The sequence below is a fragment of the Triturus cristatus genome, chromosome 2_2, assembly GCF_964204655.1.
Source record: "Triturus cristatus chromosome 2_2, aTriCri1.1, whole genome shotgun sequence".
Classification (NCBI taxonomy): Eukaryota; Metazoa; Chordata; class Amphibia; order Caudata; family Salamandridae; genus Triturus; species Triturus cristatus.
The window spans coordinates 309,731,047-309,755,838 of record NC_140582.1 but is presented as its reverse complement, the minus strand read 5'-3'; the positions used below and the strand labels follow the sequence as shown (position 1 = coordinate 309,755,838).

Genomic DNA, 24,792 nt, shown 5'->3' with positions numbered 1-24,792 from the left:
CAGTTCAGGGGCTACCTGCCCCTGCTCTGGCGTGAAACTGGACAAAGGGAAGTGGGTGTAACCACCCACTACCCTGACCCTCCTAGAGGAGTGGTCATAGAGCTAGTCCCTCCCCTATCTTCACTATAAGATACCAAGCATTGCCAATGCAATTCAGATTAACCCTGGACGATGCTCTACAAAGAAGAATCCTGGCCCTTCGACGTTCCACTATCTCTGGAAGACTGAAGAATCTCCCTTGGAGTCAAGGAGTGACTCCCCTGCTTGGGAGGCACCAGTAACTTTACTCAACGGTTGCAAACTTCACCGCTCCCGCCGGAGTCCGAAGTCCCTGCGTCCCCTGAAGTGGATTTCCTGACCTCTCGACGGCCATTTTGAGTCCCCAGCGAAGCTGTGGCATCTGGACCACACGAGTGACAGCAATACCAGGGAACCGTGCACTGATTTTGAGTGCAAACCCTAAACAACGTTCTACGAACTTGTGCTTTGGACCATCTGTAGTCCAAGTCCCTAGCAGGTCTGGTACCGAAAATCAGCGGCCTACCCCGTCCCGAGTGACCGTGGGCTCCTGTGGAACTTTTCCTGCAAAGGCATCTTCGCGGTTACTTGCCCGTTGGCTAGTGACTCACCCGAAGACTTTCTCATCGACTTCAAGGGCTCTCCTAGTTGCTCCGGGCCTGCCCTCACTTACCCTCGCTGGGTAAGTCCATCAGACCTTGCTGGTCTGCATCATCTTCAATCTTCAGTCCACACGAGACTAGCAGTTGCCAAGGCTTGTTGGCTCCAATCCAGTTGCCGACTCCGTCATCAGCTGCAGACGTCATGGAACACTCCGAATCCAGCTGCTGGTCATAGTCGATCTCTCCTGGACCTCGTGAGCAAAGAGACAAATCACCATCGGCGACCTGAAACGACGCGACATCAGTGGTCATCCATCCTGCTGGCCACCGGTCACTGGCAAGTGACTTTGAACACTGTCCCCTCAATTTTCAGGGCCTCTTCAACCTCAATCCATCTTCGGATTCCAGCGGACACCTCTTCAGTCGTCTCAAGCAGCAAGTCTTCATTGGTCTCCATTGAAAACAGCATCGCGACCCGAAACCAAAAGACACCTATGCACCCGGCTTCCCTGGGTGAGGTAACTCGTGCACTCCGGTGCCCAAGTATGTGTTGGCCCTCGAAATACTTACCCTGCTTGTTGACTTCTTCGAAGTGCCCTAAAACTTTAAAATACAAACCGCGACTTGCGCCATTGTAACCTATAGGAAACCCGCGGCTGTGTTTAGACACTGCACGCGTCTCCCGTGGGCTTGTTACTTACATGCTAACACTGCAGAAGTGAATCCCCAGCGATTCCCAAGGCCCTAGGCTTTGTCATTTTGCAAGTCGAGTTTATTAACCCATTTTTTTAGTATATGGTCTGGTACGCCCCTAGGGCTACAGCCATACTTGTGCTTAATTTATTGAGAACTGTTGACATTTGAATGTGTATCTGGGTTCTAATCTCATAAAGAGATTAGTAGAGTGTATCTAGAAATAAATACATATATATTTGATGTATATACCTGTGTGGTGTCCTTTTCATTTGGTAATTCAAGAGATTATAAGGTAAAACAAGCTGCTTTACATTCCTCAGAGACTTAACCTGAAGGCTGCTCTCCACAGTTACCACTAGGATAGCTTTCTTTAAAAGGTTGTCTTCAACCTATCTACCATAAGAGTCGAATTGGACTGGTGCAAGGTGGCCACTATAACTAGTGACCAGCATATGCCAGGCCAACTTCTCACAGACGTAAACAGTTGGATAAAAAGCATGGTCGTAAAAGGGTGTAGATGGTGACGGGCAGCATGAGAATAAGCAGAAACAGTGTAGCCAACACAAAAGGAAGATTTAGGGGCGGGGGAAGGAGGGATTATATTTTAGTTCAGTAATGTAGAGAAAAAAAAAGCTTATAGGAAGATGAAGCGCAGAGAAAGTTTCGCACAATTACAAAGAGCGGGGAGTCCAGTGGGTGCACAGTTATCGGAACTACAACAGACGGATGAGTAATAGACCAAAGCAGAAATGTGGGGAGGAATGCAGGCGGCACGCTTAAACCAACGGGGTGATATGGGGGTGTATTTGTTGGCAGGAATAAATAATATGGCCAAAAAGGGAGTATGTTGAGAAAGGAATTCTAGGGGCTGTGGAGTGAAGCAAATCCTGCAGCAATTGTGTTAAAACATGTCCCTAGTGATCCCAAAACCCCACTTCCCACTCTCTTGTTAAGATGCACAATTTCCGGGCTGTGGTACAGGCCTCCACCTCCAGGGTCACTGGTTCAACCCTTTCTTGCCACAGATAGCGATACGGGTGCACTGTAGGGGGGGGGGGTCACATCTTACATTCGCCCCTCCCCCCACCCTGTATCCCGCTAGCGCTCTGGAGTGACCACAAGTGGACATGTTGGTGCTTTATAAAACCCCCTGAATAAATATGTTGGCTTGACACAGGTGAGGCGGTCTCAGCCGGACTCATGTGGGTGCGCAGTGCTTGTTGTACAGATGTTAAGAAATAACTGGCTTGAGCGCCAGTGGAATGGCTGGCAGTGCAGCTGTCTGTGTCTTCCATATAAACAGGCCGTTCCCTTCACTCCTCAGTTTTTTAAGCCAAGTAGAGAGGGCACTGATGGAGCGGAAAATGCCAATAGCCCCAAGAATGAATGCGCCTAGCCCTGATGGGGGTAATTATTAATAAGGTCCTTTTTGGCAAACAAAGACCTCAGGGTGTTTCTCACTCCTCATTTTGTTATCCAAGGGAACTGAGAGACAGGGAGATAAAGTCCTTACCAGACAAGGATCACACAATGCGTTCACACAGGTGAGCAGAGATATCACGTTGCCCCATGTGAGGCCTAATTAGCTTGTTTTGCTCCTTGTGAGTGCGTTCTAAGACTGGATGCTCTGCACTTACAAATAAGCAAAACTGCAAGTACCACAATGCAAAGGGGAAGAACAGGACAGATATTCCGATCCAACATGAGGAATAAGCGGGGATTTGGGGAAAGGAAAAAGTCTACAAAACAAAAATCCCTATGCGACTAAAAAAAATTAAAACATAGCAAAAGATGCAGTGTGATAACATTGAAGCTTTCAGAATACACGTGCAAACAAAGTTTACAAAGGTGCCACAGCATGTAAACTTGTAATATCCCCCCCACCACCACCAGTCTACTCTTGCCACGTGCAAGACCCGTGTGGCGGCAAACGCATATGTAAACATGCAGCCGCGCTGCAAGTGAACCCCATAAACAAAGGGGAGAGTGCCCCATACCCGCTCCTCGGATGTATACTCACCAGGGCTGGAAGTCCTCAGCAGGCATGAAGACGTGGGCTCTGTGCTGCTGCTGCTGCCTGCCCTCCATGACAAAGGGGGTTTAAAAGCCACTTCTCTGAGAAGAAGCAGGCACACAGGAGCCCGCCTGCAGCCCCGTGATGATGCTGTGTGTGCGCGCAGGGAGGGCCGGGCTCCCAGCCTGCCCCGGGGCAGAGGGGTAGCACCGCTGCCCCAGGGTCGCCTGAGCAAACAAAACCTGCTCGAGAATGGTTGGCACGCAGCACAGCGCCGAGCTCACTGCTGCAGCAGTGCACATGTGCGAGGTAGAACACTAAACCTCTGCCAAAAAAGGAGTACGTTGAGAAAGGAATTTTAGGGGTTGTGGAGTGAAGCAAATCTTACCTCAAGCGCGGTGAAAGCAAATTGTGCAGCAAATCGCGTGGCTAAAAAAATTAAATAAAGAAGCCACGGAAAGCAGAATATGTGCGGTGAAAGCAAATCGCGCAGCAAATCGTAATTAAATAAACAAGCGCGGTACTCAGCGAGACCTAAAAAGCTGTCTCCATGCCACGCCATTGTGCCAATGAAAACAAGCACGGTCTGCTTTCACTTTCGTCCCTCAGGAAAGCTTTCTTGTCTTTATGGGGCTGTCTGTTTGAAACACATGATCCCATAAAGATAAGAAAGCTTTCACGGCGCACGGAAGGCAGACGAGCCCGTCCAAATGGGACGGTTCAAAAAGCCGGGCAAAAACGTCACCAACAGCTCTTTTCCAATGGCTGGCCACCGTTTAGCATAAATGGTGACGCCGGCCAATGGAAAAGAGGGGCGGGGCTTAATGCCCTTTATAGAAAATACCTAAAAACATTAAATCTCGCCAGCGAGACTGCACATGTGTGCAACCTACGCTAGCCGAGTCTTTAAAAACAAAGGCATTTAGTGGAGAGACGAACATTCCATTGCAACATAGCTCTGTCATTTTTAGGATCCATCCTCATTTTGCCCTTGCTTATGGCAAAAAACTGGAATATTATCAGAACTTGAATCCAGTCTAATGCTTTTTAATGGGAAGCTCAAATTAATGACACTCATTACAACATTAACAGATTATGAGCTACTCTGTAGCCAGATATTGATTAAGGAGACGGTGCTTTTAGCATTTTCTTCTTAAACCATACTCCTATCGTTATTTTGAAAAGGAGAACCTGACCTGGCCTGGCAGTTTAGGTTGGACTGTTCCCATTGGAATGGGGTCAACATGATTTACACATGGCTGGGATCAAACTGAGGTGGCATTGTGGCAATGGAAGGATGGATTGGAAAGCTACCCCTAGCGATTGCCAGTTGTTAGTTATTGCAAGCATTCAACTCCTCCCCTTTTGCATTTTGATGTATCGCTCTAAGTGGCAAGGGTATTCCCAGACTTGGATTCCTTGTGGCACTACAATCAAGCTACATCCAACTGACGAGCCCCAGTGAGGGCGAAAATAGTCTTGGGTTACTTGTGGTCTGGGTCAGGGAGGACCTGGATTGCCATATTCAAGCGGGGCCAAAACTGATTTGCATAGGCTGGGCCCAAACTGAGGTGGCATGTAAGGCAATGGAATGACGGATTGGAATGCTACCCCGAGCAGTTGCCAGTGGTTAGACTTATTGCGAGCAATCCTCCCATCACCTTTTGTGTGTTTGACTTCTATTAAAGGCCCATAAGTCTGCTCCCTGGGCTACCGCAGAGGCGCAAATAGCTGATGGCTGAACCTTGGGGAACTTAAATTAGGCCTGGCAAGCAATTCCCTTCACATTTGACACTTCCTTATCCGCTTTAAATTATGTTCAGAGTTTCCTGAGTGAAAAGTATTTGAAAAATAAACCATGATATTTATAGAGTGAAAACATTGAATTCGGTGTACAGGGTTGAGATTTCAAAAGATGTGTGTTTACTTCTCCAGTATGTTGAAATGTGTTTTTCAGTAATAAAAAAAAAATACAATACTTTACAGAAAAACATTGGCAAATCCAACAGCTCAGCACTCCCATTAGAAAGCGAGACCAGTTAGTTTTGCCGATTATTTTTTCAGTGATTATTTCTTTAGTAGTTGGCCTCGGGAAACTAAGCTCCAAATCTGCTAAGGAGAGCATTTCTTTGTTTCATGCGAGTTATTTGTCCCAGCCTCTGCATCGCTGCTGGCAGGAAACGTAAACATATGGATACCTATAGGCTGCATCGAAGGGGGCATTTTAATTGGGTGGTTTTAAGTGCGCTGGGGGTAGGGTACAGACAAGCAGTATTATTTCCTGCCCAGTCTTAAACATTTTCCAAACTCCAGTGTGGAAGAATGCTTTCATTGTACGGGCGCACCAGCTTTGAAAGCAGGCTTCCCTTGTCTTCGCTTTTTTTCTCTCTAAGAAGCTAGCCGAGGTTTGAACTTCTGTAGTCACTTTGTGGGTGGCGCAATGGCGCGAAAGGAGGTGGAATGGGCTTGGGGCAGCATTGCTCCCTGTCTAAAGCTGTACATAGCTACACAGGCTCTAAAGACTGTTCTCAGAACGGGAAAGAGCGCATAAAAAAATACAAAATAAAGCGTTTAATTAGGTACCCTGCACCAGTGGAGTGGCATGAAAGGAGAGGGTATTGAGGCTCGGTCGGGGGTTCACGCGCGCTTTTTTGGCATGCTCCAATGTTGCCCTTTCCCACCGAGACACATCCTGCTTTGTGCTGTTGCAAGGGCTTGACAGAGAAGCAGTTTGCACCGCTGCTCCATTTGTGAACCCTTTTCAAGGTAATAGCATGGTGTTTCCCTGGTGACTACCATGACGTAAACTACAGGCCGCCTTCCCTTTCCCGTATCTTTCCGCCTCTTTTGGCGCCCCTTCGGTCTCGCGCCAGTGCAGTGTAGCACTTCACTATGTGCAGTGTAGCACTTCACTATTTGGGCGCATTCAGGCATTTTTTATACCATGTTTTATGTTAATTATAAATGGGTCACTTTATTCTGGAGTCGTAAATATGAAACGAGCAACCGGGAAGCAAGCCGCCACCTCCCCGACCCCCATCACTCAGAAACGAGGGCTCTGCTAGCATGTGCACAGATAACGCCAGTAGTGAGGCCTTGAAACCGTTATCTCAGCTGGCAGCGTGCCCTCCAGTCAAGCTGATGTGCCAGGCTGTCGGGAGGGGGCAGTTGTGGGTGTAGACAGCAGAGATGGAAAGGTGCACTGGTCAAATGCAAAAGGATGGCCGCAATGTGGTTGGTTACAGTGCTTAATTTGAGCCCGTGGTTTCCGGTGCCCGGTACCGGCACTTAATTATCAACACCGGAGCGTGTGACAGTCTGCCACAAGGGGGCACTGTCCTGATAATTTAAAAATGACCACAGCAACAGGTAATTAGTAATTTAATCTAAATTAAAAATGACTATTAGTCGTTCTTAAGGCTTTGGGGGCCTGAAATAGCCCGATTTATCACACTTGTACGAGTGTGATGGTTACTAGTTGTGTTGTTACTATCAGCACTGATGAAAACGTGTGCTGTACCTGAAAACAGGTCAGTAATAAACCAAGGAAAAGGTTTACGATTTTGAAGGCCCTCATCTGAGTGGAAGCCACCCCCAAACATGGCTCTGCGGTCACAGCACAGCTCAGCAGTACCAATGACATTCAAGCTCTGCGGTGGAGCGGGTGATTGTATCGAAAAACCCAATGCCTCGTTGAGAGAGTGATAGTCCGTTTGCTTCTCAGGCAGCTCGCCGTGCTAGGTGCCTGGTGGCAATGTGCATCCCAGAGGCCCTTCATTATTTGCCCTCCTGTGGGTACATTGTTGGGCAGTGGGAGCCCTTACTTCTCTAGCACTTGGCTCAGACTTTGCATGCAGTCCAGCCAGATGGCAGTGGTTCTCTGATCCGGCAGCTGACCCTGGTTTCTGTTCTGCTCTCTGGTCTTTACATAAATATTGTTGAATTATGTCAATAGTGTTTTAATACTTGATGAAAACTTACAGGTAGGTGCATTAGCTACTTTGTGGATGCTTAATTGAATGGCAGAAGGGCTTCTGTGAAAGCAAGGTAGAATCACTAAATATTTTCAAAGGAGCCTGCATTTGGATAGGGAAATCTTGCCTCAAGAGAAATCTCCTGACATTTAGGATTAAACCCTTTGGACATGTGGAAAACTGATAGAAAGGTGTTGGCAGTGCAAGGCCATACCACGGGGCATATCAGCAAGGGCCGGCGATAATTATCGCTCAGCGCTCTTAGCGTGAGGATAATTCTCGCCGGCTAATGCTGAATTTTATCGCTGAGATAGCGTGCTATCAGCAACGCTTATCTCAACAGCGATAAAATTCCAGGCACAAGCTGCCAAATGTGCGATTATCGCTGAAAATCCAGCGATAATCGCACAACGTTTGGCGCTACGTTGTGGCTAGGGCAGGGAAGAGTTAACCATGACATCCTCAACCATGACATCCTCCTTCCATTGGATATCATGGCTAAGTCAAACTAAAAGCCGGAGTAAGGAAAGTAGCCATAACCACGGTTAGCGCTACTTTTCTTATCGCTATGCTTGTCAGCATGCCGATTGATAATTGGAGAAATGTCGGTTAGCGACATTTCTCCAGTTATTTTCGGAAGGAACGCCCACTTTGCATCTCATTAGCGATGCAAAGCGGGCCGTTGTTGTGACGGGCGCTAAGTCAGCAAAACATGTGATAGCGTGTCTTTGCTGATAAGGCGATTAAATTATCGCCGCTTTTCGCCCGAAAACGGACGCAAAAGCGGCGATAATTTCATAGTGCAGCCTTGATGATATGCTCCCACATTTCTAGTGATTACAATGTAATCATTCCAAGAACAAAATAGAGATACTTTGCATTATAAGATAAGTGCTTGTGGGAATATAAATTACTGTTTTTTACCAAAGGTCTCCTGTGTGTAAATACACTTTGTAAAATGTTTCAAAGGGTTCAGTGTTGGCTGTCAGTTGTGATAGACAAGGGCCTGTGGTCTGTGCAAGTCTTTAAATGTGTACATTTATACCGTGCCATTTTTCCCCACGGGGAAGCACTAATTTGCTGCAAGGTTTCCCCCATTTTTCTGGAGAATGCTTCTGGTGATAGTGGATTTGTTATTGCTCGAAAAAGTACTTCTATTTCCGATTAAAAAAACGGTAATAGTTAGTTGTGTGGTTTGTTTCTCCAGCAACGCCATTTTGTCTACCTTTTAAATGTCTCCATTGGCAGGGGAAGTGGAGTCTGCTATCATTAGTAGGGGTTTTCAAATTGGAATTCTTCATTCAGCAGGCCACTGGTGGAGCACCCTATAAACTGGACGCAGGTCTTTACTGTACGCAAGGATGACTTACACAGCCACTCCCATGGCAGGCCTGCCTTTCCACACCCGTTACTTTTTGTAATGGAGACCACACAACTCTGGCTCCGTTCATGACGCTGGGAGTTATGGGTTAAAAAGCCTTTCGGGAGCCAAGGCAGGGGTGTAGCATCGGGAGTGGGCGGGTGTTTGTGGTGTGAGATACCCCCACCGGGACTAAGGGCTCCAGTATCGGGTCTGCTACGCCCGTGTTGGTTTTTGTAAGATTCACACCCTCTGATCCTCACAGAACAAGCTCCTCCCCTGAGCCCAGACGTGCTCCCTTAGAGCTCCCAGCCCCGACAGCAACTATGTCCAGACCTTTCTTCTCCTCAGAAATTGACGGGGAATGAGGCGGAAGCGAGACCAACACGCCCTGCCTACATTTGTAGGCGACTCTTGGAGGACATAATCATAGCTCGCGACAGGATCGCCGTCTCCTGTGGACGGTACGTTCCTGCAATAAAAATAGTTTCCCGCTGTTCCTTCACTCCTGCAGACCTCCTATTCGGAAGTTTTTCTTAATTTAAACACGGTAATCACCAGCCTCCTTCCAGAGGCACAGTCCGCTCTATTTCAGTCGGGTCTGTTATTTTCCCCCGTGCGCTTAACAGATGCGTGCACGTGGGGGTGCGTGCGTTTGATCTAGAAGTTGTTTAAGACAAGGTGGGATGGGGCGGTATGCTTGTTAGGGCCAATTCGAAGCGAATGAAGTAGAATATACCCTTTGTTTATATCCCCTGCCATGGAGAGGCACTGTTTAAAGTTAATAGTGAGGTCTGTGTGCAACCTAAAGCTAGACAGGACCACTGGAATCTTGCGGTAGGGGGATGGCCACATTATGCGGCATGGCTGATTAAGCCTTGCAGCAAGGAAAGAAAAATTATGCGGCGTAATGCCGCACATTTTGTGACATTATTGCTTTAATTATTTTTCATCTTTACACGTGGTACTACTGTCAAGTAAACGATTTTACTTCACCAGAGTCAGTTTAGCACCCAAATACAGCATCAATAAGCAAACTAAAAGATGACCAGTCATCGTTTGGGATGGCCCGTTCCACTCCGCAGGAACATGGGAGGCCATGTTTTTAGTAACTTTTCAACCATTTGAGCTAGAAGCACTAGAATAAGTTTTTTTTTTTTGTTAAAAGATGAAGATTATGCCGGTGATGATGGATTATGTGGCAATTCGCGAAGTCATAATTATAGGGAAAACCTTACTTGTGCACAATTCCATAATTGATTGATATTAGAGATGCTGATACACGCGGGCTGTTCACCTTTCCAAGGTCGATACACCATGTGCCGTAGTATAGTTGAGAAAAGTGCTGCAATACGAAATATAATGGAAGTGATAGCAAAATAAATTATTAACAGTGTAGGGAATAGCACCACATCAGTAAACGTTTAATTGTTTTGTGATCAAGCATGTCTTAGATTTTTATTGTTCTAAAGTTCAAGATAAATGTGTGCGTACACGCCTATTACTTTGCATGTACAAAGCTTTCGCTTTCGCATACACTTTGAATGTCAGACTAGTCACTGAGTGTTAAACGGCTGAGCCAGCCACCATTTCGTCTGCTCATTTGCCGATCCCAGAGGAGGCTGGCGCGAAAGAAAGCAAGGTCTCGAGACTAGGATAGAGGTAATGGATGACACCGTGCCTGGGTCGCGCTATCCACTGCAGGACATTTGAGCACCAAACACCCTGTCCTTCGCCTGTGCTGTCCCTTTCTGGAACTTTCTCAGAATAAGTGTTTGTAAAGACTTTCTCGCAAGTCAAACCTGAAACGCTCTGAAACGGCTGTTTTTTGTTACATTTGCGTATACTGCATTACTTTGTAACTTCCTGCATTGTTTTATCGTTACATTTGGGTCTATTGCATTAATTTGTAACTTGCTGCATTGTTTTATCGTGGGGTTTTCCCTGTAGACTATTTGCCTCTGTCTGTGTTCCATCCCTAATCCGTTTATTCCCCGTGTGAACGTTAGGGGTCTGGGAGCTGAGCTGACAGGATTGTCATGTTTTCAACTTCCCACCGGGACAATGCGCGTGGGAGGAGCCGGGGAGATGCGAGTGGATCTACCTGGGGGTGAAGTCCGAAAGAAGAAACAGGATTGTGGGCTTGTGTGACCACAAGAGGGGTGAACACACGCGAGTGCGAGGCTCTCATTGTTTACTGGTGACAAGGGAGCCTGATTTAAACTGTGGCCGTCTTGCCTTTATTGGCTGAAGAGTTTACACAATGGGGATTTGGGAGTTGCATGTAACCTGGGCTGTGGGCCTGGCCATAACAGCAAACGATATGTCACTGCTTCCCCCAGCCCAGTCCACCCTACCCAGACCCAAACAGTGCTGTAAATGGGCCGGTACTCACCAGTACTTTATCCCGGCGTGTTTCAGTTTCCTCCCTCTGAGGACCTGCACTTCTCCTTGCCCGAGGGGCGTACCGATTCCCATGACGTTGGAGCAGGGGCTGGAACAGGATTGGAGGGATTCTAACAATGGGGATGTCAGAGCAAAGCCTGTCTGCACTACTCTTTGACTGCTGAATGCCAGTATGCCCATCCCTGGCTGAGCCACAAGGAAACCATTAATTAGAGGCTTATTTTCATAATGAAAGGATGGCTCACTTATAAGGACATTGCAGGCCCTACATCACATTGTGACTAACAGTACAGGGACCAATCACTATATTTGTAACGTAGGATGTGCTGCCGCCAACGTTTAAGTCGATGCAGAACAAAAAATCAAAAAGATCAAAAGAAAATTAATTCGTAGTTGGTTGACCGAGAGCTTGCGTGTCCATGATCTGAATACTGTTTGCATGTGTGAGTGCGTGTCCGGCCTTGCTATTGATAGTCATTGCTTGGTAGCCCATGCCAGTGACTCCCGATTAACCAATAAAGTAGTTTTCCTTACTTGCATCGACGTCTCTTTTGTAGAGAGTAAGTATGCCACATTTTGGCGACGAGGATGGAATCCAATCCTCGTCGCCAGCTATGATGTGGTCGGAGCAGGCATCCATAGGAAGCAGAGACGAGGCAAGGTGAGCAAGGATCATTTATTAATTTAATAGTAGCCATACAGATGAAAGGGTCCTTTCCACAGCATTCACCTCCCCATTTGATTCAACAAACCATCCGCATTCTGAAGTGTCAACATTCTCTACTTTGTTATCGTTGCATTCCAGAGTGGAGAATGCCTGTGCGGAATATTACATTTTGTCTTCAGGACCAGCATAAACAGACCAGACGGCCCAGTTCTTAAACCCATGAGAGGAGACTGTAGAGAGGCAAGGGATTCGGAGCATTTTGGGAGGAGAAGCGGAAGAGTCACTTCGAATCATTAGGCAATGCAGTCCCTGCGCAGGCTGAAAAAACTGGCCAATAGGGCCCGCCAACATCCAAGAGCAATTCTGACACCTGGCACATTAACAGGAACACCACATCAGGCGAGTGTGAAAAAGAATACTGTTGACCTTCATATTAATAGCTACCCCACATGTGTTTTGTCTATATGGACGTTAAATCTTAATGGCCCGAGAAAAAAATGTTAATTTTCAAAATAAACAGTCCATAATCATCAATGGATGAAATTTATTCAGACCGCAAACAGCAGAGCCAAAGCGTAGTGGTTGTAACGTTCATGAAAAAATGTTTGCCTTTTTAAATCAAGATCTTCATATCAGTTGGTGTATGTTCGCACTCATCACTGTAACTTGGGTGTACGTTGCCATGTGTGATGTTCTGCCAGTTAGTGATATGTGTAGAGTAATTTGATATAATGTGTTTCTCCTGGTAATTATTAAATGATCAGAGTTTGTTCTTGCTTTTTTTTGGTTGATGTAGGCTACAGCCATGGGTGAACAGCAGTGCTTCTACAATGAAACAATAACCTTCTTCTACAACCGGAGTGGGAAGTATCTCGCCACGGAATGGAACACTGTGAGCAAACTTGTGATGGGATTGGGGATCACGGTCTGCATCTTCATCATGTTGGCCAACTTTCTGGTCATGGTGGCGATTTACGTCAACCGCCGTTTCCACTTTCCTATTTATTACCTAATGGCTAATTTGGCGGCCGCAGACTTCTTTGCCGGGCTGGCCTACTTTTACCTGATGTTCAACACAGGACCAAATACGAGAAGGTTGACTGTCAGCACATGGCTGCTCCGCCAGGGACTCATTGACACTAGCCTGACTGCATCTGTTGCCAACTTGCTCGCCATTGCTATTGAGAGGCACATTACGGTCTTCCGAATGCAGCTGCATACGAGGATGAGCAATCGGCGTGTGGTGGTGGTCATTGTTGTCATTTGGACTATGGCCATTGTGATGGGTGCAATACCCAGCGTGGGCTGGAACTGCATCTGCGACCTTGAGCACTGCTCCAGCATGGCTCCGCTCTACAGTGACTCTTACTTGGTCTTCTGGGCCATTTTCAACTTGGTCACTTTTGTGGTTATGGTGGTCCTATACGCTCACATCTTTGTCTACGTCCGGCAGAGGACTATGAGAATGTCCAGGCATAGTTCAGGTCCCCGCAGGAATCGCGACACCATGATGAGTCTCCTGAAGACTGTTGCAATTGTGCTTGGTGAGTATGCTTTTGTTTATCATACTCTTCCTCCTAACTGCTTGCACATTATCTTTATTCCTTATTTGTTTACTTAATGATGGTAGTCCACTGCGACAAATGTACCAGAATTTTCATTTTACCCCAAAATGGTTTCAAAGTTGTGGCTGATCCTTAATGAGTATGTCCTCAATAATGTTATTGTATTAGCCACATAAGGGGAAAGATATTGGGATCCCAGCCAACATGTGAAGCAATAACTCGTACTCAGTTTGTGAACACTTGTTAGCTAGAACTTAACTTCCCGGTTCAAAACACAGCCTGAAGTCCTCTGTTGACCAAGTCCACCTTCTACCCCTTGTCTGAAGTCCCTTGTTGGAGGAGTCACTTTCCAGTCATACATACATACATACATACATACATACATACATATACTTATATATATATATATATATATATTACCTACTGGCGGTCGCCAGTAGGTAGTTATAGTTAGGACCCCTTTTCCATAGGAAATCCGCAACATTCTATTTTGAATAACTTTGGCGCCGGTCGATGAATCCTCGCGAATTTCTCAAAATAGGTGGGGCGCTACGCTCCGCTCCTACCCTGAAAGTCTCGGGGGGATTCGTCAAGCGGGGGCTGAGATAAAAGGGGGGTCCCAAAACGCCTTTTTCCCATGCATTTTTCCATAGGACCTTTAGACAGAGCTACAGCCCGAACGGCTGAACAGAATTACTAGAAATTTGGCAGAGAGGTAGTCCCTATGTCAAGGAAGTGCCTTTTGTAGGTTTGGTGTAAATCTGTTCAGTAGATTCTGAGAAAATAGCCTTTAAATCAATATATATATCTGAGCCCGCTTACGGTACGCTTACCGTACGCTTACCGTACGCGTACGGTGGCGTGCGCGAGCGCGATTCTGATTGGCTCTTAGATCTTAGTAAACATTCGAATCGGCCGAAACCAGGAAGCGGCGTCCGCCATTTTGTCTCTCGCACTGAGTGTTATTTATCAAACATGATGCCCAAAAACATGTTACGGGGCTGTTTTGACAACTCCCTCCCACATAGTCATGTTGAGGGAGTCCCCAAACATCCCCCAAGAGCAAAAACGGTTTTATTTTTTTTTCGGCAATTTCGCCGAGTACCCTTACCGTACGCTTACCGTAAGTGTACGGTAAAAAATTGAAATAAAAAAAACACTATCCACACTTACCCCACCCCCTGTGCTTTTGGTGGCAGTAGTCCACCAAATGTACAGGGCTTATTACATCAGGAAAAAAACTATATTTTGGCAACATGAAATTATAAAATCGAAATAAAAAAAACACTATCCACATTGACCCCACCCCCTGTGCTTTTGGTGGCCGAAGGCCACCAAATGTACAGGGCTTATCAAAGTTGATAAAAACCGTGCACGGAACGCACTGCGTTAAGTGGGCGCGCACGCCTCGAATGGCGTAAAGTAACTTAGCATTTAAAAAACCGTACAAATTCACTGAAAAAACCATAGGTTTCACACACGTTATAGTTAGGAATTAGCATTTAAAAAACCTTGCAAATTCACTGAAAAAACCATAGGTTTCACACATGTTATAGTTAGCGGAAATTTTACTGATAAAAAACCAATGAAATTGCCCCGTTATAGTTAGTGCTGGCAACTATAACTCACGCGACCGCAATCTTCTGCTGATGACATATGTGTCTTTATAAAAAAAAATATTTGTAATATATGTATAGCTAAAAATGTATGGAAGAAGACATGGGCAAATAAGTGTCTAAATACAGTATTAGCATCAGCAGAGGATTGCGGTCGCGTGAGTTATAGTTGCCAGCACTAACTATAACGGGGCAATTTCATTGGTTTTTTATCAGTAAAATTTCCGCTAACTATAACATGTGTGAAACCTATGGTTTTTTCAGTGAATATATATATATCTATCTTCCAGTACATTTTAAAGGCATAACTTTGAACATTACAAGTTTAGAAATGTGCTTTGTAAAACCACATACAGATTCAGTTTGGAATGCAGGTTTCATCAAGGCTGCCCGCGCCTCCACTGTGTTTTGTGGACTGGCAGAAACCTCATGAACTGCTGCTTGCCTGCACCCTGTTCCTTATAGAAAAGGTCGCTCCAACGAGTCGCTCAAGAATTAGTGGTACCTCTCTAGCTCTATATATGTGTTGCACTCCTGTGTGCAGCCCAGCCTAGTATATTAAAACGTTTGGCAAGTTGAATTTATAGAAGTATACCAAAAATTAAAAGTATGTATTCAAGATAAAAAACTGTGTCAGAACTCATAAGCTGATGTTTGGAGAAAAATAGTTACATTTCCAAAATACATTTAAAGCTGATATTTGAGTGATATATCATACTACGCTCGGGAGGCCTATTACAAATATTAGTACCATGGTGCCAGGGACATTGCAGCTATGGCTTCTATGTATTACCTGCGTAAAGGCATTTCAGGTTTCTAAAGCCTTTTTAGGTCTCGCCTGACCCAGCGCATGCGCTGGTCTGGCGAGACTTATTGAGAGGGCTCCAAAAAGTGCTACCAGGCCAGCCTAGAGCTACAGTGCATGTGCGGGGCGCCGCGCTTGACCGCGATTACTTTCACTTTTTGATGTTTGATCGCGTTCACTTTCGTGACCGCACGGCCGCTTGGCATAGCCAATAGGTCTCGCTTTTGGGACCTTATAAGTATTTAGTTATGCAACTGTTGCATGGCTAAACACTTATAAGGTCCCAAAGGCAAGACCTATTGGCTATGCCAATGCTTGTTTACATTACTGTTGGCAACCCTGCCAATGAACTGCCGTGACAACTGCCGGTAATCTTCCATATTGTTATCATTTTTGTCAATTTGGGCTCCAAAAAATAAAATTAAAGCATGCAGTTAATGTTCCCTTCATCATTTCTTTCGCTGGGTGATTTTCTCAATGCAGGATTTGAATCATGCACAAAAGGGGCGCAGTCACTGGTGTGAAGAAGGTGCAGAGGGGCCTGCTCCATCCTGTTTAAGTCCATATTTTATCACACTGAAGAGATTATTGGGGGGGGGGCACTTTTCCTTGCTGTGATGCCATCCCTTGCGCAAACCCCACAAGAGGGAAAAAGTACTTGAACACCACAGTGACAAAAGCAGCCCAGCAGAACATTTCTAAACAGTTCCAAACTAAATGGATGCCTACATACTAGTCAACGTAGCCCCATACACGTGGATCGTGGTTCGCTAACATAAGATATAAGACAGCGAACCTAGAGAGGAGAGAAACAGTGACATTTTGAGTTCCTTGTTTCAGAAGGAACACATATCACTGAAAGGAACATACTTGATTTTGCCTCCGAATATTTCTACATCGTGGTCCTATAATATGAGCTTAGCGCTGTCAAATACTGCGTGCTCGCATATTGCTAAAATTAAATAAGTGTGTGCTACAACTAAGATGAGACTTAAGTGCTGCAAAACTGACTGTGACTAAGTTGGTCATTTGGGAACCAATGTGTAAAACTGTGTTTTAGTGAAGCACTCAATATTTGTATTTTTTATTTAATTGATTTGTAAAATACTTACACTACAGTGAGGCTGTGAGAGGGTGCTCAAAGGGATGGGGCTATGACTGGAAGATGATCAATGGGAGCAGACAAGAGGCAACTAACACAAATATTCAAAGTCCTGGATTCAAGTCTGAGTTCTTGACCACGTGTAGTGGAAGTTCATAGACCAAGCAGAACTGATTGATTTGCAGGCTCTTTCCACCTTGATATGGTTTTGTTCCAGGTAGAGGGAGGCGGAAGAGTCTTCAAACATGAAGTCGCGAGTGTGAAGAGCTCTTTTCTTCTAGCATTTTTCTCTGGGACCGCAAATTTAGGGAGCGCTAGCCTTATATGCTTGGCCATGTGTTAAGGTTAGTGACTGGTGGGTTTGTACCCAGGCCTACAGTGGTATTCTAAAGAATTTTGTAATCTCATTGCAGCCGGTGTTTCCCATTTTTGGCCACATTGGGATTACCAGCCCACCCGAAATCCATTCCTAAATGAACAAAAGCTTACCTTACCTTCTATTTGGAGATTTAACAGAATGTAGAAGAGGTACTGCGTAACTGTGTCGACCGTAGTATAAAGAGATGAAGGAAGACTTGCAGATTGAGTCTTAGGCTTTGAGGGTCATGAGAGGCTCATCAGCAGAACCGCAGGGGAAATTTGATTGCTTTCAGTCTTTGATTTCCACAAGACACTTTGAGTGCTCGATAACCTCCTTATATCTTTAGTAAATGATGGAGAATTTCCAGACACCTAAAATTCTAGTTTGTAGTTGCCAAAGAGGATTGCTAATGGGGCCATGTACATATCGAATAGTGACTGTGGCTATCTATGCTCAAGGTTGGGAAACCGATGTGTGATGGTGGACGGTCACAGGATTGAAAGGAATTTCACCTAGTAGGCTTGGAAGGCTAAGAATGGGCTACACCATTGTGGCACTACTCCCTCAAAGTCCATCGAATCTTTAGGGTAATGGAGGAGAATTTTGTAATCCACAACATCCAGTGCCACGGACAGATGGAGAAGGACCTCTTTTGTTTCTGCCGGCACTTACGCTTTCTCTGGGCTAATGGTGGTTATTCTTTGCATTTTGTTGACTGCCCTAGGCAGTCATGGATGCGATTCTCACTAAAACTTCTGTAATTATCAGTTTCATAATTGTTGCTTCTGCATCTAAAGGTTGTTTCCGCATGGTGTGAGCTGCTTTGACATGATGGTGGACATCAACCGCATAATGGCGACCTTGGTGTATTCTGACCATTATTTTAAATTTTTGCATACTATTGGCCATCTTAGGCATAGTGACCGTTATCTGTGATTTAATGTTAGGAACTCCTGGCTTAATGATGGGCTTTGTTAGCATTATTCCGCCTCTCCCTGCTGTAATTGATGTCAGGATAGAAGGTGGTCGTCACTGAATTTCCGTTTTTTCCTGGCATAGTGATGGTAATCCTAGGCATAGTGGTGATCATTCTATGAATTGTGCTTCTCATGACATATGGTCATCAATCCACCCATTGCTTCTAATAGGCATCTCTGGCAAAGGTCGGACATCTACTCGCTATACTTGGCATAGGTTGGTGATCCATACTAGGTGTAGATGATGTGTGTAGAAGTCAGATATTTATATAGGAAATGACAAGCTGATATTTGGGGACCCAATATGTCCATTTACTCAAAATCCCTGTGGTACAACTGTAAAGACCCCATTCAGGCATATTATTGGATAATGCAGAAGGAAGAGTTGTTTACGGACAAGATATGGACCAGAGGCAGTGAGGGTTGTAGGAAAAACGTGGGATGCATGAAAAAACCCATGACATTTCGAAGTTGAACCCAGGGAATGTTCCGTGATTTATGCAATTTCAAAAACTAGCATGCCACACGACTGAGACTTAAAGGTTTTGACCAAAACTAGAGCGATGTTTTGTTATGTTATAGGCATTTGCTAGCGCAAAACAACTCGCACCCAAAGGTGTATCTCAGCGCTTAGCACCCAAAACTGCAAGTAGAGGTAGACCAGTTAAAACAGCCACGTCTTCAGAAGTTTTTTTTTTAATTTGAAGGAGCCTGGCACAACCGGATATGCAAAGGAAGTTGTTCCAGTGAAGTGGGTCAAGGTGTGAGAAAGATCTGCCACCAAATCTGGAAGGGCGGACACTAGGGATCTTTATTAAAGCTTGATTCGTCGATCCAAGCAATCCTGTAGGCTGGTATTGACGGAATGCACTGTGCAGATGGGCAGGAAACCATTTGGTTAGGTTCTAACGAGTCAGCAGAATTTAACAAGCATTTGCAATGCAATACGTCTCGCATTTGCGAGAGTTTGCATTGTAAATGACAATGCTTTTTATTTATGTGTTGTTTTTAAAACCTAAATAAATCGGCATCACAAGAGTTTCTCTTATTTGCTGGATAGGATGCTGTGGGTTAAACGTAATACGCTTGTGGAATGTACCAGGGTGACTGGCCTGGAAGAATGGACAATTTATGACGGTTGTTGGCATGTTGGCCATCGGAGTACCGAAAAAAACAAATTTCGACAAAACCATAGTTATTTTCCAGGCACATCTGCTGCTGTTAAGCAGAAAAATACCACAATAGCACTTTGTGTCCATCCTGCTGGGTGCACAGTCCTGTCCTCAGTGCTGCGCTCCACCCAGATCCCTTCTTCAGAGGCCTTTGTTGGCCGAGTTGGATGCAAACAAAAGAAAAGGGTTTTATGAGAAGAGGGATTGTTCTGACAAATGCAGAGATGTTTTGGAAGCGCTAGCTTGCGAAGACGGAGCTGGCGCACTGCGTCATCACAGAGAGCTGCCAGGAGGGCGTGGAACACAGGCTGAGAGACAAATTAATATATTTTAGCCCTCTATGCCATTTAGGTTTTTTTTCCTGCAGATAAATGATGCACAAAGAAGGAAGTGACTTCACGAGGATGTTCTGACTCCATGATGTCAACCAGACAGCTCTTTGCCCTTTCTCCACCTATGTTGAACCCACGTTACAAGAAATGATAGTTTCAAAGCTAGAAAACTTGTAAATATACAACTACTAGAAATTAATATGGATGGCTGTGTACCATGATTAATTAAAGTAACAAGTTGGAGGCCTCTTTGTTTGACTTGGGGATATTCACTTGATACACATTTTATAGAACATGCATTTCAAACAAGTGTTTCTGTGTACAGACTGCTCATTTCCTGCCAGTCTGTTTCCCGTAGTCTCGTTCACACTTCCTAAATGCAGTTTTCTCTCTTCTGTATATCCTGTATGGGCTAGGCTTGTCCCAGATCTCACTTTCTGTTTCCTGGTGTCTTTGATGTTCGAAGGGCCATTTATCTGGAATTGGGAGGTAATAGCTTCCTTCTGGTCCACGTGTGAGAGCATCTTGATGTGGTTTCCGTTTTAGCGTTGTTTTGTCAGTGTTTGGTGTCATGTAGTTCCTCCGGTGTCTGTGCGCGTCTCGCATCCTGGTTAGCCATTTATTGTTGCCGAGTTATGTTCTCATATACAGGGGTAAAGTTAACATGGATAGTCAATACAACCACTATGGGGGCGGGGCATAAGTGTCCCCTCTCAGTAGCTTATTCATAACACTGGTATACTGTGAACACCTGTGGCCCGACTTTAAAAGTACTCTAGGAGCTCAGCAGACATTTGCCCCTGTGCTTGTGTGGCACCTTGTGTATTAAACATTGGGTGGCGCACATTTCGCATCTGCACAATGTGAACTTGGTTTTCCCTCATTTGAATTGGGGCTTTGCGCATGCCGATGAGTGAGTTAGCCCTTTTTACCCATTCATCATCACCATATTACAGACACCGGCGCATGGACAAGCAAGCTCTCTGTGGCACGCTTACTGTGCCCCACCTATGACATAATACACACTTGCGTCTCCTCATAAGGTTACCCTTTTGAAGGATGGGGGCCTCCCAGTCCCCCATCCCAAAGACACATGCAACGGAAGAGGGAGAGGTCATTTGAGTACCTATTCCATCTTTCTCCTCTGCATTGGCAAAGGGAGCCTTTTTGATAATAATGCGATTGACACAGTGCTTCCGTTTGTGTACTATAGGACCAGAATATGAAACGTTGGCCCTGTCTAATTACGTATTTTCATCATCTTTTTTTGCATCCCATTTTCATTGTACACAGTTTTCTGTGCAATTATGTCCTGTACTGTCCTATAAAATGTTACTGTTTATTGCACAGTGCGGATTTTAGCTTTTTATTTTTTCGCCTACCCTACAGCTTTAAGCTCTCTGTAGGCAAAGGTCTGTTATGGACCATACCAAAAACTTGCAGTCGGCTTGGAGCGTACCATTGCTTAACATTGGTTGCCTTCTTTGCGTCTCTCCTTTGCTTACTTCTTATTCAGTGGCTTTCTTTCCTCTATTTGGGTTTGTCTCTCCCCTGGAGCATAGACTCTTTGAGATCCTTTTGGTTTGCTGACTTGTGTCCTTCCACACTTCACATTTAAGGAGCTATTTTTTTAGCTTTATATTCGGCGCCCCACGAGGGTGCATATTTTCCAGCTCTCTCCCTCATGTGCTGCCTCGCCCCTTAAAAATCCCTCCAAATGTGTTGCTCCTGCGATGTGATGCTCTACACCCCTTTCAGCTTCTTTGTTAAAGCACAGCAACCAATACATTTTTGTTGAGGTATGACTAAAGAGCAGACTTGAAGGGCTGTTTTTGTTTTGCTGCCTGCATTTCACTTATTACACAATAGCACAAGCTGTGGCACACACATTATGGTGATTTGGAAAGGACTGTCTGAGGCTGAAGATGTACTTAGCATGACACTTCTCCTGGAAGCCCATAAACCTGCTCTCTGGGCTTCTGCAGATGAGCACATGGCTCAATGCTGTGGAGAGTAAATTAGGCCTTGGCAAACATTTCTCTTTATATTCTGACAGTTCCTTATTCTTTTAAATTCTGTTCAGAGTTTCCCTTTTAAAAAGTATTTGAAAAATAAACAATGAAACATTAAAATCAATGTTCAGTTTTGAGATATCATAAGATATATTTGCAATGTGTTTTGCTTTTACTTTTAGCAAACAATACTTTACAGAGAATCATTGGCAGCAGCAACATCTCAGCACTCCCATTACAAAGGCGAGGCCTATTGGCTTTGCCAGTACATGTTTCTTTTTCCTTCAGCATTCCTTCAGAGCACGTGTGTTTTTTGGTTCTGACTCGAGTGTTACTTCACCCCCAGTTGCTTCCCCAACTCTCACCCTCCTCCAGCGTGTAATTAATGGGAAATGAAAGTAGCTGGAGCCATCCAAGTAGCAGCCTGGCGGATATTAAAAATTGAAACACCCCAAACATCACCCAGAAGACAGTTATGCCTCTAGTAGAGTGCTCCAGAATTTGATTGTGAAGTGCCAGACCCACTTCACAGTAAGCCTGAGGAATCACCGTCCTGGATTGCAGTGGAGGATTTGAAGGGCATCATTGACACATAAAGGTTAATGGACAAGCGGTCACCATGCAGGTACTCTGTAGACCTGCGGAGAGCAAGTTTCACAGACCATATGACCTCAAGTAAGTGCTGTCTGGTCTCAGCCTCTGAAGATGATTCGAATCAAAGGATGGGAGAATAATGTCTTTGTTGTAGTTAAAGGCTGTATCAGTCTTATTTTGTGGGGTGGGGGTGACCAAACCCCCCAAAATGTCAAAGTTGGAAGGAGCCCAACTCGTTCAGCCTACTTACTGTGATAATGGCCGCCAAATATACGTCCATAATGGAAAGGCTTCCGGCCATCTGCTTTAAGAGTTTAGTTGGCAAGGCGTTGAAGGATGGGTAAACTAGAGTGAAGTCTGGTGCAGGAACATGGGCCCTAACTTGAGGCCGTAACACGACAACCCCTGCATCCATGCCACCCTTCAATAAGGGATTGACCTTGAATAGTAGAAGGAAAATAAGGGGACGTAGCCTACCTGAGCCTCCTGGGAAAACGCCTGGAAACAGATGCACCTGCCATGGGGAGCCTAGGAAATGCATCTAACATAATTATGCCCCTTATGGCCATGGCAGTAGGAGATGAGAGATTGGAGTGAAAATACAGGAGTTTGACAGCTACCTAAAGGAGAGATTAATACAAGGCACCTGTCTAAGGGATTCAGGGCCTCTTTCTCATTGTGCAAGGACTTGGACGAGGAAGAGGGTGAGGAGCATGAGCAACATGCAAGCAGGCTCCTTCAATTACCAAACTGAGCTTTTCATCCATTTAGAGCTTGATCGAATGAATAGCATGGACTTGGGTAAAGGCAACACCTGGTATTAGCCAATACTCGGCTACATCCGGAAATGTTAGAAGCTCGAGTCTGTGGGAAAACTAGCATTTGAATGAAGGATTTCAGATAGATATTTGTTTGGTGGGTGTCTTAGATACGGCGGGTAGCCTATTTTTTTAAAAAAAGGTTACGCCATGGGGTTTTAAAAGGGAACTCTGTTAAAAATGTGTTTTGTACACTATTTGATGCATTGGACCACTGGTTCTTTCTTACACTTGTTTTGGTTCTCAGACTAGCGCCATGTTTACCGGCTGAGAAATACTTTAAAAAAGACATTGTATGAACCCCAACTGGTGCCACCTTGAGCCATCCTGGACTTTAATGTTCGCACACGTTTAACAGTGAGCCACGGATTTATCACGCTTAGATATTGCCATCTACCCGCATTCTGAATGCAATGTGATGCTCATCGGATCATTGGGTTGTCAAACAGCGACTACTGTAAAATCGATTGCATACGGCTGCCGAAAAAACAGCAACATACTCTCAAGAACAAGGCGGCCAGAGGGTGTCCTGGCCTGAACAAATTTGGCCACTTCTCCCCAGCTGTAAAATACCTCTCGTGTGCTTGTGGTTGAATTCAGGGACTTGTTCAAGAGTTCCATGCAATGCATAATTGTGGAGAAGTGTGGCTCAGGGGTTAGAGGCGGCAGACCCGGAAGCTGAGATCGGTCCTGGACCAGGGTTCAATTCCCCGCCTCGGCGGGTCTTGGGCTAAAAATTCCACGGACTCGATAATTCTCGCCCCGGTGCCTCCTCGTCTCACGGGTTCACACTCTGCGACTCTGGGCAATAGCTTGCTTAATCTCCACAACGGCCCCTCGCGGCGGGATGCCTGACTTTCACCAGCAAGCGCCGGGAAACCCACAGCGGGTAGCTGTGCGCTATATAAGCTCAACTACATTTACATACACATACATTTACACATTTACATAATTCCCTTTCTGCCAGAGGTCTTGAATACCTCCAGAACATGGCTCCCAGCTACCGCCTAAAAGGAACTTCAATGCAGCCTCTTTATCTGAGGGTTCCAACTTTCTACTCCAGATTCAGGCAAGTCGGACACTGTGGAAATTCATTATGAGCAGAAGGCCCCTTAACTTTGCAAACACTCAATCTATCACTGATGCGATATTCCACCAGAACTACCTGACCTTCAGGACAGGGCGTGGACGTGACTCGCTTCAGAACAGCGTTTGGCAGCTGGCCATCCAAGGGAACACCCCATCCTCTATGCAGTGCATGAAATCAAGCCATTTGGAGTGAACAAACCTGCATACAAGGGTATAACAGTGTCCCCTACTACACTAACCCTGTGAAAGTCAAGAAATGTTTTTAGCAAGAGGAAACACCCTACATGGTGTAGCTTGTTATCCACGTGGGTAAGCGCTTCAGTACCCCACATAGGGTTAGTAAGCTCTATACACATGCTGCAAGACAATGACCTGACTAGCCACCTGCAATATAACACTCTGAAATGAGCAATATGTGTAACAGTGGTGCCTAGCAGCTCTGCGAAATATGCAGTGACTTGATAACCGGGCTTTGTTTAAATGCTTTTTAAATTCCTTTGGATTTGATTTAAAAACGTATCTGGACATGATAGCCAGGAAGAGTGTCACCCTCTGCCCACTGGAGAACTGCCAGGATCCCAGGAGATCAGCCACTGGCTGGTCACCTGCTTG

The 24,792-nt window shown here is 45.3% G+C and overlaps 1 protein-coding gene across 3 annotated transcripts in view; it reads left to right on the top strand.

Annotated features, from left to right (window-relative positions):
- Positions 1-24,792, top strand: part of LPAR1 (lysophosphatidic acid receptor 1) — a 208,973-nt gene that overhangs the window by 135,359 nt on the left and 48,822 nt on the right. For 2 of the 3 annotated variants that reach the window (XM_085641354.1, XM_085641355.1), the window contains one exon: positions 12,534-13,281. In XM_085641354.1, coding sequence (XP_085497480.1) covers positions 12,534-13,281 — 748 coding nt within the window. Of the gene's footprint in view, positions 1-8,960; positions 9,129-12,533; positions 13,282-24,792 lie in introns of those variants that run through there. The other variant, XM_085641356.1, reaches the window with a different exon arrangement.